Source organism: Xenopus laevis, chromosome 9_10L, assembly GCF_017654675.1.
Source record: "Xenopus laevis strain J_2021 chromosome 9_10L, Xenopus_laevis_v10.1, whole genome shotgun sequence".
Classification (NCBI taxonomy): domain Eukaryota; kingdom Metazoa; phylum Chordata; class Amphibia; order Anura; family Pipidae; genus Xenopus; species Xenopus laevis.
Window position 1 is genome coordinate 114,326,317 of NC_054387.1, and position 16,599 is coordinate 114,342,915.

At 39.2% G+C, this 16,599-nt stretch overlaps 2 protein-coding genes across 6 annotated transcripts in view; one reads left to right on the forward strand and one right to left on the reverse strand.

Moving 5' to 3' along the window:
- cog7.L (component of oligomeric golgi complex 7 L homeolog) overlaps positions 1-7,754 on the reverse strand; it is a 35,048-nt gene extending 27,294 nt beyond the window's left edge. Inside the window, exons 1-3 of one of the 4 annotated variants that reach the window (XM_018234340.2) lie at positions 7,616-7,754; positions 5,443-5,710; positions 132-308 (exon numbers count right to left, since the gene is read on the reverse strand). In XM_018234340.2, coding sequence (XP_018089829.1) covers positions 132-297 — 166 coding nt within the window. In that variant the 5' untranslated portion in view covers positions 298-308; positions 5,443-5,710; positions 7,616-7,754. 4 annotated transcript variants of the gene reach the window in all.
- Positions 7,755-7,792: 38 nt separating this feature from the next.
- Positions 7,793-16,093, forward strand: ears2.L (glutamyl-tRNA synthetase 2, mitochondrial L homeolog). Of its 2 annotated transcripts, none has more exons than XM_018236461.2 (9): positions 7,793-8,030; positions 8,965-9,120; positions 9,543-9,732; positions 10,006-10,478; positions 11,406-11,514; positions 11,588-11,726; positions 11,804-11,934; positions 15,152-15,287; positions 15,932-16,093. In XM_018236461.2, exons 1-9 carry the CDS (start codon positions 7,898-7,900, stop codon positions 16,013-16,015), a joined length of 1,551 nt encoding a protein of 516 aa, XP_018091950.1. In that variant the 5' UTR covers positions 7,793-7,897; the 3' UTR covers positions 16,016-16,093. The 2 variants fall into 2 exon arrangements, with proteins under 2 accessions (XP_018091950.1, XP_018091951.1); XM_018236462.2 differs by having other exon boundaries at positions 7,863-7,999.
- Positions 16,094-16,599: the final 506 nt, after the last annotated feature.

Here is a 16,599-nt window from a genome sequence, read left to right on the forward strand (position 1 = left end):
TTTTTATTATTATTATTTTCAGCAGTAAACACACTTTTTTCATGCACATATTTTTCTTGTTATTTTAATGACAGCTTCCCTTTACAAAAACATAAGAGGAATAAATTGCTATGATCAACAAACTGCAATACCTTCCACAGAGTTGTTCACCTCCTGGATGAAGAGTTGCAGTTTCATTACCAGAGTAGAGGCGTGCGCATCTGCCTTGGCTGGTGCATCTTTTTGAACGGACTTAAAAGCTGCATTAACCCATTCCTTTACCTCAAAGTCATCAGCTAAAAAACGTGAGAAATCCATGATGGCAGGGTCTGAAAAAAAGATACATAAGAAGTCGGATCTGAGACAGAGATTGGTTATATACAGTTATAAAAGAGGAATATATATCAACAATGAACCGAGTAGTATAATAAGCAAGTGTTCCAAGTAAATTTGCTACTGATCGAAAAAATATATAGTGCAGCCTTTTTAATAAAATTACTCCTTAAGGTGATTCCATTCACACAGTTATCAGTGTAATGTTCCCCACCTTAAACCTTTAGTGCAGGTGAAAATAGTTTCATGTATACTTAAAGGGATCCTGTCATGGGAAAACATGTTTTTTTTCAAAACACATCAGTTAATAGTTCTACTCCAGCAGAATTCTGCACTGAAATCCATTTCTCAAAAGAGCAAACAGATTTTTTTTATATTCAATTTTGAAATCTGACATGGGGCTAGACATTTCGTCAATTTCCCAGCTGCCCCCAGTCATGTGACTTGTGCCTGCACGTTAGGAGAGAAATGCTTTCTGGCAGGCTTCTATTTTTCCTTCTCAGTGTAACTGAATGTGTCTCAGTGAGACATGGGTTTTTACTATTGAGTGTTGTTCTTAGATCTACCAGGCAGCTGTTATCTTGTGTTAGGGAGCTGTTATCTGGTTACCTTCCCATTGTTCTTTTGTTTGGCTGCTGGGGGGAAAAGGGAGGGGTGATATCACTCCAACTTGCAGTACAGCAGTAAAGAGTGATTGAAGTTTATCAGAGCACAAGTCACATGACTTGGGGCAGCTGGGAAATTGACAATATGTCTAGCCCCATGTCAGATTTCAAAATTGAATATAAAAAAAATCTGTTTGCTCTTTTGAGAAATGGATTTCAGTGCAGAATTCTGCTGGAGCAGCACTATTAACTGATTCATTTTGAAAACATTTTTTTTTTCCCCATGACAGTATCCCTTTAATCACCATCAGCATTGTGCGCTGTGTTCATGAATAAAAAAGTTTTTTAGGATAGTTGAATACCGACACAGATTAGCCCAGTTTATGGTAGTTGATTATACTCACAGCCAGCCAGAAATTTATATCACATATCAAGGATGCAGTTGTTTCCCAAATCCTTCCTTTGGACAACAAAGAGGGGCATGTGCGGAAAGCGCTTTACAGTACTTTAATAATTAAATATTGCACAAATTTCCCACTTTAAAATCACTTTAAAATCAAAAGCCACTGTGTGCTGGGATGTCTGCGGCATTTCTTTTTTAGGAGCGGTTCTCCCGCAGTGTGTGTTGAGACGTCCACGGCATTCCTCAGACCTCGCTGCGCATGTCTGTAATTGCTTCCGCTTACGTCAACGCTGACGCGTTTCGCCAAATAGGCTTCTTCCTTGAGCGATGATGGTTGCTCCTTATCTCTACTCTTAAGCTTTCAAACATCCAAAGTCTTTTGAAAGCTAAAAACTTTATCAATGTAAGGTGGGGAACATTACACTGATAATTGTGTGAATGGAATCACCTTGAGGTGTTTTTTTTTTTTGTTTTTTTTAAGAATGAATTTTTTTTAAATTTCAAATGTACACATTTGCATTGTATCATTAACAAGTTTCATGTTACGCATTGTACATTGAATAATATGGGATATTATCAAATAAACATTAAACAAATAACAACTTTGCAGCTTCATCATTTCCATAGTCTATATGCATTCATTTAATACAACATTTCCAGTGTGTAATTTCAATATTACAGCCGTAATTATCCCACAGTGCATTAAGATTTCGGGTTCCGTCCATATTGCCCATATTTTGTCAAATTTCTGAGGACAGCCCCTGCTCATATATGTTAGTTTATAGTAAGGGATAGCTTTATCTATCTTGGTCTCCAAGGTTTTAAGCTTTGGGCCCCTTTCAGGTGTAATTTTATTAAAAAAGCTGCACTATATTTTTCTTGTTTTTTTTCTCCGTTTCCTTTTTCTGAGGTACGATCAGTAGCAAATTTTCTTGGAACACTTGCATTTATCAGAGGTTGGAGAGAGCCTATCTGTTACTGAACTGGAGAATACATTGGGTTTGGAACTTTAATTTTTTGATTTGTAGTATATTAAGCAAGCAGTACATATGACATAGAACACCTTTATCAAAGGTCGAGTTTCAAATTCAGGTGAGTCTTTAAAAACTCCCCTAAACTCCCATAAATTCGACCAATCAAAATTTATTTTAAAAATTGAAAATTTTCAACTCGGATGAATGTAATCGACTCAAAAACTGGAATCGAATTTCAAATCGAATTTTAAAAATTCAATAAATTTTTTTTTTCTCCCAAAAGAACTCGAATGTCAGGAAGGCTGCAAACAACTCAAAACTGATCCCTGACCTCTCCCATTGACTTAAACATTCATTCATTCAGCTTATCCTTTACAATAACTATTTTCTATTTCGGGACCAATTCTATATCCAAATCAGAGGGACAGCGATGGGGTCAAATGTGGCCCCCTCGTACGCCAATATATACATGAACCAATTTGAAGAGAACTATATTTACACTAATACCCAGTACCGTGAACACTGTCTTCGATGGCTCCGGTACATCGATGACGTGTTCATGGTATGGGCAGGTCCTCGGTCATCCTTGGACAATTTTTTTGAGTCCATTAATTCATGTTCACCTTTCATTAAATTTACTATACATGTCAGTGAGAGTGATATACCCTATTTGGACACTAGGGTGTATATGACGTCTGGCTGTTTACTGACAGATTTATATACAAAGCCCACGGACAAAAATACCTTACTCCATTTCAATTCGTTTCACCCTATTCAAGTAAAAAAATCACTTCCAAAAGCACAATTTTCACGTGTGAAACGAATTGTAAGTGATCAAGGGGTTTGCCAACGCAGATTGGATGAGATGCAATCTAAATTTTTTGATAGAGGTTATCCTGCCCCTTTATTGGTCCAACAGCGCTCTGAAGTTGAACTCTCTAGCCGAGAGAATCTGTTACAGGGACGCCCACGTAAATCAATGGATCGCATACCGTTTGTCACTACATATAACAGTATTAGCCCACAGATAACTAACATTCTACGTAAACACTGGCGGGTATTAAGAGACGGGTTTCCAAATATCCCGAGCTTCCATTCTCCCCCGATGATGTCATATAAAAAGGGTCGTACTATTGGGTCATCCTTGGTGCAATCTGATATTGGTGGTAAAAAAGACACCCAGTTGCTACTACAGTCTAAAAGACATGGAACTTTTCCTTGTTTGGGTTGCAACTGTTGCACAAATTGCCTGAAAGGCCCACATGTATATCACCCTCGTAAAGGTACACCTATTATTATCAATGGATATTATACCTGCCTCACTGTGTTTGCTGTATATGTAATAAAATGCCCATGCGGTTTATTATATGTAGGACAGACCACTCGCCAGGTCAAAGATAGAATTAGAGAGCACAAATCTGCTATAAAAACAAAAAAAGTTGATCAAGCTGTTGCGGGCCATTTCGTAGAGATGGGACATGGGATACACCAGCTTAGATTCCAAGTGGTGGACCATGTCCCCCCTTTACGTCGTGGGGGTGACAGAGCGAAAAGGCTACTCAAGAAGGAGGCCTTTTGGATTCGTCGCCTGGAAACCCTCGCACCTAATGGCCTTAATAGAGAGTATGAGTTACATACTATTTTATAAATATGATATCCAGTTGTTTTTATAGTCTTTTTTATTGTTGTGTTTTTACAGGTAATTGACTCCAGCACATACTTTTGAAGAAAAGCAGAATAGCTCCTTGCCAAGTGGCTACATTTAGAAATGGATACAAGTATGCTTTATATTGTACACAAATTGCTGTCACTTTGTTGCTATTTTGTCTGTAGATGGCGCTGTTTTTACTTGTTTAAAAGGAAGTCTTTGTGACCAGGTGTGTTAGCTTGATAAAGAGCCGGAGACGGCTCGAAACGTTGCTACGATTGGTCTGTGCCATGTTTGAATAAAGGCCTTTTATTATATCAAGAAGGTGCTGTTCGTGTTCTATATTGAAGTATCTATGGTGTGTGGTGGCCACCTCTGAACGTGCACCTGAAATAAGTGGAGGAGTTGTGTGCTGACACAGAATTACTTCTTAAACATTCATTTGGCAGGTTTCAGGGGGCGAATAGTCGAAATTTGATTTCTTAAAGGGCCAGAGTATGATAAATCTTGAATATCAAATTAAGAAAATTTTAAAAACTTGAATTGAATCTATTAAAAAAACTAAAAAATTCCAATTTTCAATGCAACCCTTGATAAATCTGCCCCTAAATTCATTGAAGGTGACCATATGTGGACAACTTCAACAGCTTATTGGCTTGTGTATCAGGCCCTCAGGATGGTCTGCCCAACCAATATCTGGTTGAAAATCTGCCTTTCTATATGGCAAGTCTGAAAATGGAAAGACTACATCAGTGCTCTATAGGCTCCCATTATTGTACATAATTGTCCCACAGTGTATGTGTGAGGACAAATTGGGCAGAGATATGATTGTTTCGTGACCTCACCAAACAAGTGGATCTCAAAGCTTTAGCTAAATAAAATAACTGTGGAAAGGGCTTACTGGGAAAAGAGAGAAACCACAGATTCCTTATTATGTCAGGTGGTCATACACAGGCTATATAATAAGCTGCCAACTGGGCCCTTCCTTCCAGACCAAGTCAAAATCCTGTATGAAACATCTGAACCCTTGGGAGGGTCTACACAACAAATGTATAGTCAAAAATTGGCCAGATATCTTTTGGGTAGGTTTGAAAATACCATCACGGAAGGATGCATCTGTAGGTGATGGGGTTCCTGCCTTATGCCTCACAATCAGGCTGATTTGGCACAGCGTGTGGGTGGACAAATCATGCAGATGTCCACTTTTTGATGACCTTGCCAACGTGTATGTCCAGCTTACACACACTATGTAGACATTGGTAGGCCTATTCTGGATAAACCAAAATACAACAGGAATGTAAATAGCAAAGGAAGGACTTGTGAATGCGACTGATACATATATATTTCTGTATTCCTCTGGGGTGCCTACAAATTACTTGGTAACTCCTCCCAAACTATACAAAGCCAACAAAAGGGGGTAGCTGTATGACTATTTGTGCATTTCAAGTTCATATAACGAACAAACAATATACTTTACCAACGCCAGCCCCTCCCACTTACCAGGAGAAAGTTTGCAGTTTTACTGCAGGTCTCTGTCACCGGCTCCACTTCACCATGTAGAGTCCCTTAGCTGGCTTCAATGCAAAGCGACAGTCAGTGACACTTTACTAGATACTTTCCTGGATGTGGTGGAACTTCACAATGAAGGTAACATGGTTCTGTTGTGGATGAGTTGCTGAGGCCCACCTGGCATTATAATTCTGATGCTGGTTGTTGTAGAAATACCAATATTCCTGCTGGCAAGCCTAACATTTCATTGTGCGATGTGCTGGGAGAAAAAGGAAACCACATTTTTTTCAGATGACATTTTATGATTTCAATCCGATTTTCTAGAATCATAGAAAATGTCCTTACAGATGCAGCTATAGAGTCCAAACGTCTGGGTGTGTATGGACTCACTGTTTATACAGAGCCTACTGTATTTGTGGGCAGAAGACCCAACCAGTGGGCTAAGGGATGGGGGAAACTCAATATTAAAGGAACAGTAACACTATAAAGAGGATCACCGTACCAGAGGCCACCCCTTTAGACTAGAAGAAAAGAACTTTCATTTGAAGCAATGTAGGGGGTTCTTCACAGTCAGGACAGTGAGGTTGTGGAATGCACTGCCGGGTGATGTTGTGATGCTGATTCAGTTTATGACTATAAGAATGACTTGGATGATTTTTTGGACAGACATAATATCAAAGGCTATTGTGATACTAAACTCTATAGTTAGTATAGGTATGGGTATATAGAATTTTAATTAAAAGTAGGGAGGGGTGTGTTTATGGATGCTGGGTTTTCATTTGGAGGGGTTGAACTTGATGGGCTTTGTCTTTTTTCAACCCAATTTAACTATGTAACTATGTAACTAAATAATGAAAGTGTTTCAAAATAATAAAAATATAATGTAGTTTTGCTCTGCACTGGTAAAACTGGTGTGTTCGCTACATACATTTATATAAACAAGCTACTGTGTAGCCATGGGGCAGCCATTTAAAGTTGAAAAAGGAGAAAAGGCACAGGATACACAGCAGATAACAGATAAGCTCTGCAGTATACAATGGGATTCTTCTGCACTTAACTGTTATCTATTGTATATCCTTTGCCTGAATGGCTGCCCCATGGCTACACAGCAGCTTTTTTACATAAACAATAATGTAATGTTTCTGAATCAAACACACCAGTTTTACCAGTGCAGGGCAACAGTAGACTCTATTGCCATTCCTTTAAAGCACGTTCATTTTTTTGGTGTTTCTGTACCTTGAAAGGGGTGGTTCACCTTCAACTAGTTATTTTCCAATAGATCGCCATAAATAATGACCTTTACCAATTACTTTATATTTCTATTTGTCACCGTTTTTGTAACATTGAAGTGTAAAGTGTCTTTTTTTCACCATCTAAAGCAGCTCTGGGAGGGGGGTCGGCGACCCAGTAAACTATTCTAAATGAATACATTTAGTTGATAAATTTCTTATCTTTGTCCCTGCTGAGCAGAATCTCTGGGTTTTATTACAGGCAGCAGAATTGATACAATAGTTGCTAATACTCCAGAGATGCTGCTGAGAAATGTAAATGTTGCAAAATTGTAACAGGTTAAGAGTCTGAATTACTGAGCTGCCAGACTGAAACACCAGACTGAGACACCAACATTCAACTTTAAACTTAGATTTTTGGAAAAACAGCAAAATATAATTAACGGAAAGTAATTGAAAAAAAGTCTTTATTTCTGGGGAACAATCTAAAAACAACTGAATTGAAAAGAGTGTTTGGAAGGTGAACAGGCCCTTTAGCAAGTGATAATGGAAAAGAGTCCCATGGCAACACGATAACCATAGTGGTAAGTGACCTGTTTACTGGGGTCTGCGTTATGTATCAATGGGTCATGGACTCCGCACCAAGACTGGGGTCCCAACCTAAGGGAGAAACATAAAAAAAACCAACCTTCCACCTTCCATCTATTATTGAACTGCAACTCTCAACTCTTCCCTCATTCCTGATGTGTATGATTGTTACACAAGGAAACATGTTTCCCCTATGGGGCCCCTAAAGGCACTGGGGGGCCCAGGGCAAAAGCTTTGTCTGCCCTACCTTAGCTACACTCCCTAGTTACGCCAATAAACCCACTGACACTGTCTGCTTTCACACAGAAATACCCCATTTATACCAGGAAATGAAGTGTGTCACTTACTTTGCCAGAGAGCCACCGTAGCGTCTTACACGTCACCTGCACATGCGCACGCAGCAACTGGCAAGTTCCAGACTGGCAGAAGACGGACTTCCCAAACTTCCTTCTCCTGCACCAATGGGAAGGCTGCTTTGATTTTCCAACGTTGCCAGGCAGCAGGAAGCCGAACTCCTACTGGAGAAGACAAAGTCACGTGCAACAAACCCGGAAGTCGTATCTGAAACCACATGTAGGTGTGTAGTAACCCGGTTCCCTTGAGAAGGACGGGCGCTGTAGAGCAGGGATATGCGTCCCGCCCTTGTTCCTGGGAAATGGTTGTTCCGATCGCTGGAACTTGTCACCGGTCTGGGGCGGAGGAGGTGCAGTTCTAGGGAGTCAGGGAGCGAGGTGCGTGTCAGATTTGCACCCAGTCCCACTGGTACGTTTCTTTTCTGCTCCCCTATTCATTGTAATCTCTTGACAGATAGAAAGCACCCTCCCATACAACTACCAAGCAAACTGTGCTTAAATGCATTTATTTATTTATACAGTTTGGGGCATCTGTTCCCCTTTTCCTTCTTCTCTTTCCAGCTTTTAAATGGGGGTCACTGACCCCATCCAAAAAACAAATGCTCTGTAAGGCTACACATTTATTGTTATTGCTACTTTTTATTACTCATCTTTCTATTCGGGCCTCCTATTCATATTCCAGTCTCCTATTTATATAAGTGCAAGGTTGCTAGGGTGATTTGGACCCTAGCAACCAGATTGCTGAAATTGCAAACTGGAGAACTGCTAAATAATTCAAAAATCACAAACAATAAAAAATGAAAACCAATTGCAAATTGTCTCAGAATATCACTCTCGTCATCATACTAAAAAGGTAATATAAAGATGAATATCCCATAATGACAATAGGTTTATATCAGGGAACAATAGAGGAGGTTATGTAGCAACAGAGACATGTAAACTATAGGATTTGTGACATAATGGTATAGTCCAGGAGTGCCCATACTTTACCCATGTGAGGTCTACTTTCAGTGATGTTGTCCCATTATGATCTACATCCATAAAAGTATTTTTAGCATTCTGTTCCATGAAAAATATTACTTAAATATTGATTTATTAGAAAATATATATTGCTATATTTAACAAACAACTATTTCTTATGTAACCTTTGTAATAATAAATATCTGAATGAAAACCATGAAATATGAGGGTGATTTAGATAAGCTGTTTGTTGACAGTTTCTTGAGGTCTACTGATCACCAGCTAAAGGTCTACTGGTAGATCCCCATCTACCTTTTGGGCACCCCTGGTATAGTCCATCTGTAATGAGGCTGCATTGTGATTAGTGGCTTTGTTCTCTCCAGGGTTTCTGCACCTAGGAGGCTTGCGCACTGCACTCTATAACTACTTGTTTGCCAAGAAACATGGAGGGGCTTTTATCCTGCGCCTTGAAGACACAGACAGGAGCCGGCTGGTGCCTGGAGCAGCTGAGAGTATTGAGGACATGTTGGAATGGGCAGGTGAATAGGATTTGCCCTCAGTGGGGCTGACACTGAGACTAGACTTGTATGTTAATTTTATTAAAGGAGCAATTCAGTGGAAAAATAAAAATTGGATAAATAGGCTGTGAAAAATAAAAAAATGTTTCTAATATATTTAGCCAAAAATGTAATATATAAAGGCTGGATGTCTAACATAATAGCCAGAACACTACTTCCTGCTTTTCAGCTCTCTAACTCTTGAGTTAGTCAGCGACTTGAAGGGACAATGGGATGGGACGCAGCTGCATTTTGGTTAAAGTAACATGAATAAACCTGTTTTTATAATAGTAGCATTACTGAGATAATCTGGGCTCTTCACTTCATGATTCATGGGTTGTTAAAATACAACTCCCAGCATTACCCCTCAGTATTTCAATCTCTGGAATTTATCTATTTTGCAGGTATCCCACCAGATGAGGGTCCGAGGCATGGCGGGCCATGTGCTCCATATGAGCAGTCGAAGCGCCTTGACTTCTATCATGCAGCAGCCCACACACTGCTGGACACTGGAGCTGCGTATCGTTGCTTTTGCACCCCACAAAGACTAGAGCTGCTGAAAAGAGAAGCCGTGCGAAACAGACAGACACCACGGTAGGAGCTTACTGTTTGTGCTGACACTCAGCATGGGGGTTATTGCAACATTGACAGATGCATGCTTAAAATCTATATGTTCCAAACGATTTGCTTGGATTCCAAAAATGATTTCTGTGATGTTGGTGCTCTGTCACTGTGGGTCTGTACCCGTGGTAGTTGAAAGCGCCCTTGGGTGCATACAATGTCAGGCTTTCCCTAAATAATGCTGTATCTACTTGCAGTGTTGGCCATTTATGTTCTTTTACATTAAAAACATTTCCTTTTCTGAAGATATGACAACCGCTGCCGGCATTTGACTCCAAAACAAGTGGAGGAGAAGCTGTCCCGAAGCTCCCCGTATGTTATCCGATTTCATCTGCAAGAAGGTCCCCAGCCTTTTCAGGATCTCGTGTACGGCTGGACTCAGCATGATGTGGCCAGTGTGGAGGGCGACCCAGTGATTCTAAAAGGAGATGGTTTCCCCACCTATCATTTAGCCAACGTAGTGGACGATCACCATATGGGCATCAGTCATGTGCTCAGGGGAGCGGAGTGGCTCATTTCCACAGCCAAACACCTACTATTGTATAAAGCCCTGGACTGGCGGCCGCCACAGTTTGCTCATCTGCCTTTATTGCTTAACAAGGATGGCACCAAACTATCTAAACGGCAAGGGGATATCTTTATCCAGCATTATGTACGCACTGGTTACCTGTCTGATGCCCTTCTAGACCTCATCACCAACTGCGGTTCAGGATTTACTGGTAACAGTGGCCAGAAAGAGAGAAGCGTTGGCAAGAAAAAGAGAAATGTATAGAACAGTATTAGTTGAGAGGTGTAGGGCCATGCACTCGCTAGGGGTCGAGGCCGAGTGCTTTTATACAGGTCATGGAACTTATTTACAACAAGGGGTACTTTATTTATTATATAGTGGATAAAGTACCCCCTATTGTAAAATATATAGTGAATAAAGTTCCCCCTCTTGTAAAATATGAGGATATTATAAGTTACCGAGGAGTTTTTATACAGGTCATGGAACTCCGAGGTAACTTCTAATGTCCTCATATTTTGCAACTTGGGGTACTTTATTTATTATAATACACAAGTTTCAGTGAGTCATGTGACAGAAATGACATCAGAACTCACCGTTTATAAGGATACAATTGACAAAATACAAAGATATTCATGGCTTTTGTGTGTTATAAAGATATTATAAGTCACAGATGTGTTCCATGACAATATAAAAGCATATGACCGAAGGCTTAGTGCTTTTATACAGGTCATGGAACTTTGAGGTAACTTCTAATATCATCATATTTTCCAGCAAGGGGTACTTTATTTATTATAATACACAAGTTTTACATCACTAAGCTCTGCTTTTAACTGATGACATCACTAAGAGCCACTGATAAGGATATTATTTACAGGATATTCATGGCTTTTGTGTATTACAACCGATTAATGTCCTTAATTATGAGAACCAAAACAATATTCAATTTATATTTTATTCTTGTCCTCCTATTCAGTAATAGGGCTCTATAAATACATGTTAAATAATAATAATAATAGGGCATTGAGTGGGCCTAAATAAAGCTACATACATTTATAGGCATTCTAAGGGTTATTATACCATGTACTTAATAGAACGGACTGTTCAGTGGGTCACTTCTCATTTCTTTTCTTCCAATCAGAAACCCAAATGGGTCGCACTCTTGAAACACTTATCCAGCAATATGAACTAGTCAAAACCAGCACCCACTCAGCTCTGTTGGATTTGGACAAGCTCCCAGAGTTTAACAGGTACATGTGGTACAATAGTGACCCTTTAATTACTTGGCCGTGGGCTAAGCTCATGTATTCATCTCTTTCCTAGAATTCACCTCACTAGGTGGATTGATGGCACTGAAACCCGAGTTCAACTGGTTGGACAGCTCCAAGCCCTTTTGAAAGACACCTATAAAGATCTAGCGTTGGATAAAAAGCACATTGAGCGGATATTATTGCTTAGGAAGGTGGGTAGCATTGAGCTGAGAAGAACACTCTTTGCATGTGTGGTGCTTATAAGCTTTACTCTGTGCTTCCCTCTAAGGGCCACTTGTGTCGGCTGACGGATTTGATGTCCCCTGAATATTCCTACCTATGGATCAGGCCTTCAGTGACAAGGGAACAACTTCAGAGCCTCACAAGTGAAGGCAGTAAGATCAAGAACATTGTGGTGAGGTATGAATGTGGACCCAAGATGACCCTTACTGAAATCCAGCCTTTGAGAGCTGTATAACAGGGGAAAAGAGTGTGGTAGTATATCAACATTATGGCAGTAGAGCAGGCACTCTAAGCGCAATCTTCCAGATAAATGTGTAGAAGCCTTATATGCTTTGTATCTCATAGACACTTAATCATAGCCTATACAGAGAGCTACAAACGCATAAGGCAACTTCCATGTGTACCAAATAAATTATAATTCTTCTACACGTCTGTCTGGGAGCTCTTTGAGTGCCTGCTCTACTACTATACGGTTTTGATCTGCTCCCTTAGCTGAAGGTCCTTCACTTGATGAGTCAGTACATTGAGACCTCATTTGTTGTATATCAAAGTTATACCATGGCAGAAGACAGTATAAGCCTTATATTACAGAAACTAGATATTACAATGATTATATGCATGCTGCTTGTATGGGGCAGTTCATGTACAACTACCTGCACTATAGCTGTCCCAAGTCATTGGTTGGTGGCAGAGAGGCTCAGCCTGAAGGACAGTTAGGGGGAGAATTGGGGAGAATGGCCATTTGCTTTCCTAGATGCATTAAAAGCCCAGCTTGTAATTATTTCATAAGCATGGGGAGGCCTTGGCCAAAGGATGGACCTTTAAAGGGGTGGTTCACCTACAAGTTAACTTTTAGCATGTTCTAAAATGGCCAATTATAAGCAACTTTTCAATTGGTGTTGTATTGTTTATACTTCTGAATTAATTGCCTTTTCCTTCTGACTCACTCCAGCTTTGAAATGGGGGTCACTGACCTCATTTAAACAACAAATACACTGAAAGGCTACACATTTATTGTTACTGCTACTTTGTATTACTCCTTTTTTTTTATTCTGGCCCTCTCCTATTCATATTCCAGTCTCTCATTTAAATCAGTGCATGGTTGCTAGGATTATTTGGATCCGAGCAACCAGACTGCTGAAATTGCAAACTGGAAAGCTGCGGAATAAAAAGCCAAATAACTCAACTCAAAAGCCACAAATAATAAAAAATTAAAACCATTTGCAAATTGTCTCAGACTATCACTCTCTACGCCAGACTAAAAGTTAATTTAAACATGAACAACCCCTTTAAGCTTGAGCTGAAATAGTTTAACAACAACTCTCTTAAAGGTTCACCTTTAAGTTAATTTTCAGTATGTTATAGAATGGCTAATTCTAAGTAACTTTTCAGTTGACCTTCATTTTTTATAGTTTTTCAGTTATTTGTCCTCTTCTCCTGACTCTTTTCAGCTTTCAAGTGGGGGTCACTGACCCCATCAAAAAAAACAATGCCCTATAAGGCTACAAATTTATTGTTATTGTTTCTTTTTATTACTCATCTTTCTATCCAGACCCTCTCCTATTCATAGACCAGTCTCTTACTCAAATCAATGCATGGTTAGTTAGGTAATTTGGACCCTAGCAACCAGATTGCTGAAATTATAAACTGGAGAACTGCTGAATAAAAAGCTAAATAACTCAAAAACCACACATAATAAAAAATGAAAACCAATTGCAAATTGTCTCAGAATATCACTCTTTACATCATACTAGAACTTAACTCAAAGATGAACAACCCCTTTTAAAGGGACCAGTATTTATCCAATGACAAATCATATATATAACACCTAATTTAAATATGGATACTCAGGTTTCCTCCCATATAGGCAGGTTCATTGACTTCTGATAAATATGACCTAGTTATATAGTACATATATGACAGCCTGAAAAAGGGGGCAATGGAAGTTTAGTCGCTGGGTTATGTTATTAAAGTTTTGGGTAGATTTCAATAAAGCAGTGAAACGTTTATATTCTTTGAGAACTCCTTTAACGTTAAAAAATGGATATATTTACACTTTTGTTTAAGAGCTGTAAGCCTTTTAACCTTAAAAACATACAAAACCCTCAAATTAGCAGTTTTATCCCTTGCTTGATACATGTTGGACTTGACCCTGCAGTTGCCCAACTGTGTGAAATATAAAAGCTAGGTCTCTTTTTCATGTATTATGCTGTCACATGGAAGCAATCTTCTCCAAGGTGTTGTCGTTTATCAAAAACATAGTTCTGATAATGTTGAGAGGGTTGGTTTTGCTTAATGTTTGGAGCCTGTGCAGCAATGTTGTTTTTTAAGGCTTTTACTGGAGTTTTATTTGCTTTTATTGCACTGCAGGCTCCACATAGTGACCCAATTCAGAATTGTTAATTGTTTTTGGTTAAAGGGCATGTAAAGGCAAAAAAATGAAAGGCAAAAAAATAAAATCACATTTTTTCTTTCTTCAATGAAAAAAGAAACCTAGCTCCAATATACTTTAATTAGAAATGTGTACCGTTTTTATAAGAAACCTGCTGTAAGCAGTGAAATTCTCCCTTCATTTACTGCTGTGAATAGGAATTGTCAGACGGTCCCTAACTGCTGAGCAGGGAAACAATCATACTTATGGACAGCAGGGGGGGCCCCGGCCTTACTTCCCAGCCATGCAGAACTCAAGCAGCTTTGTTTGTTTTCTTGTAGAGCAGTTGGCGACTGTGTAGAGATTTGTATTGGATTTTATTTTTGCTTTTACATCCCCTTTACTGTTCCCAACTCCAGGTGCAGAGACAAAGATCATGGAGCCAGATTTAAACAGATAAACTGGGATTCTATTTGGAGGATTATTTTGCTGCAGCCACTGGTTCTGCAGAGTTGGAGAAAGTTTGTATTAAACAATACAAAAACTATAAAATCCACATTAGATTACATGACAACACAGGACCCAGTGCAGTCTGTATATTCTGATTATTAATCAGTCTTGCTGTATCAGCTTCTAGCAGATATTATTTGACTTGTGCTGTTTTGATAATTTATGACAATCCCTAAGCAGCCCAGACCACACTGAGCATGTGCACAGTCTTAGTCTTGCAAAGATGTATAACAAAGTTACAAGATGGTGACACCCTGTAGCCAACTTTGAAAACATAAATCATTTGTTTGATTAGGTTTGTGGTGCAGTAAGTTCATGTTTATATTTAGTATACAAAATACAGCATTTCTAGCCTTATTCTATTTTAGACTTTATTTCCCCTTTAAAACCTGTAAATAAATACAAGTAACAGCATTTCTACAAATCATTCTAAAGTCATTGATTTCAAGGGATATAGTTATATTTATCTCGGTAAAGAATATCATAACTATTTTCTCTTTTCTTATCCTTCAGACTCCTACAAGAGAGCGACAGTAACTTAACTCTGGACACATTAAATGGGGAACTGAGGAGGCAGCTGAAACATCTGAAAGACGTAAAGTACAGCAGTGCTATGAAACTGCTCCGCATGGCTCTGAGTGGACAGGAGGTGCGGCTCCCCACCCCCATAGGCAATAATGGAATTCTGCCAGGTTTTTCTGGAAAACACATTTAAGTGATGTTTTGGTGGAAGATGATCCCAAAGTTCTATATAGATAGAGAGAAGTTGTGTATCATCGTGAAATATTTTAATCAGTGTTGAACTAACATAAATATGGGGGGCGGAGGGAAAAAGACAAAAAAATTAATAAACCCCTTTAATTTGTGATATAGATTTAAAGTATATTTTAAATGCATTGGTTTCAATTTAGAATTCTTGTGTATCTGTCTACCTACATCACCTATCCTTAATAGTAACAATTTCAATACCTATCCGTATTGTTCAGAGAAGAGAGAGCGTGAGACACATTGAGAGAGAGATCCAAAATCAAATAATTATCCTGTAAATCTTCATTAAGTTTAAAATATATCTATTCCAAAAATAATTTAAAAAAAATAGGCATACAGACCACATGGTATTCCGCCTTATGCGTTTCATACCCTCTGGTACTTAATCCTACGTGTAGGCATTAATGATACCCAACAGATCATGACTCTACCCCTATATTACTAAAATATATATATATATACATACTTACTGTTATATTTAATTTTCCATCCCAGTAATACTTCTGTTCACCTGTGTTTCCCCAGCACGGACCAAGTGTAGCTGAGATGCTGCTGTCCCTGGGGCACGAGGAATCTATTGTTCGGCTACAGAATGCTCTCACTGACTGAAGACCTGACACTCTTCCTACAACAGTGTGACAGAGCCCCACAATACACTGACATTTAATAAATTTATTTTTATTTTAAGACTGTGTACTGTTCCTGTATATGTAACTGCTGGCAGCTGGTTGGTGTGGAAAAATCATCTATAAAATCTGTATTCGACACATATGCTGTTCTCTCTCCAGAAGTCACTTGGCCCATCACCACCTCTGGGGAGTGCTTTTACTTTATGTTTAGCTAGTAGGTGCTCTTTTAAAACCTTTAGGGGCAAATTTGCTAAAGGGCACAGACGTCACTTTGCTAGCGAAGAAGATAGAAGTAAGCGGTGATTTGCACTCTAACTAGGGATGTGCCGAATCCAGGATTCGGTTCAGGATTTGGGCCGAATCCTTGTGCCTGGCCGAACCGAATCCTACTTTGCATATGTAAATTAGGGGTAGTAGGGACAATTTTACATTTGCATATGCAAATTAGGATTCGGTTCGGTATTCGGCCAAATCTTTCACTAAGGATTTAGGGATTCGGCCGAGGGCAGGATTGGGTTTATCTGGGGTGGAGATCTGGCAGATCTAGGGGAAGCAATTTGTTAT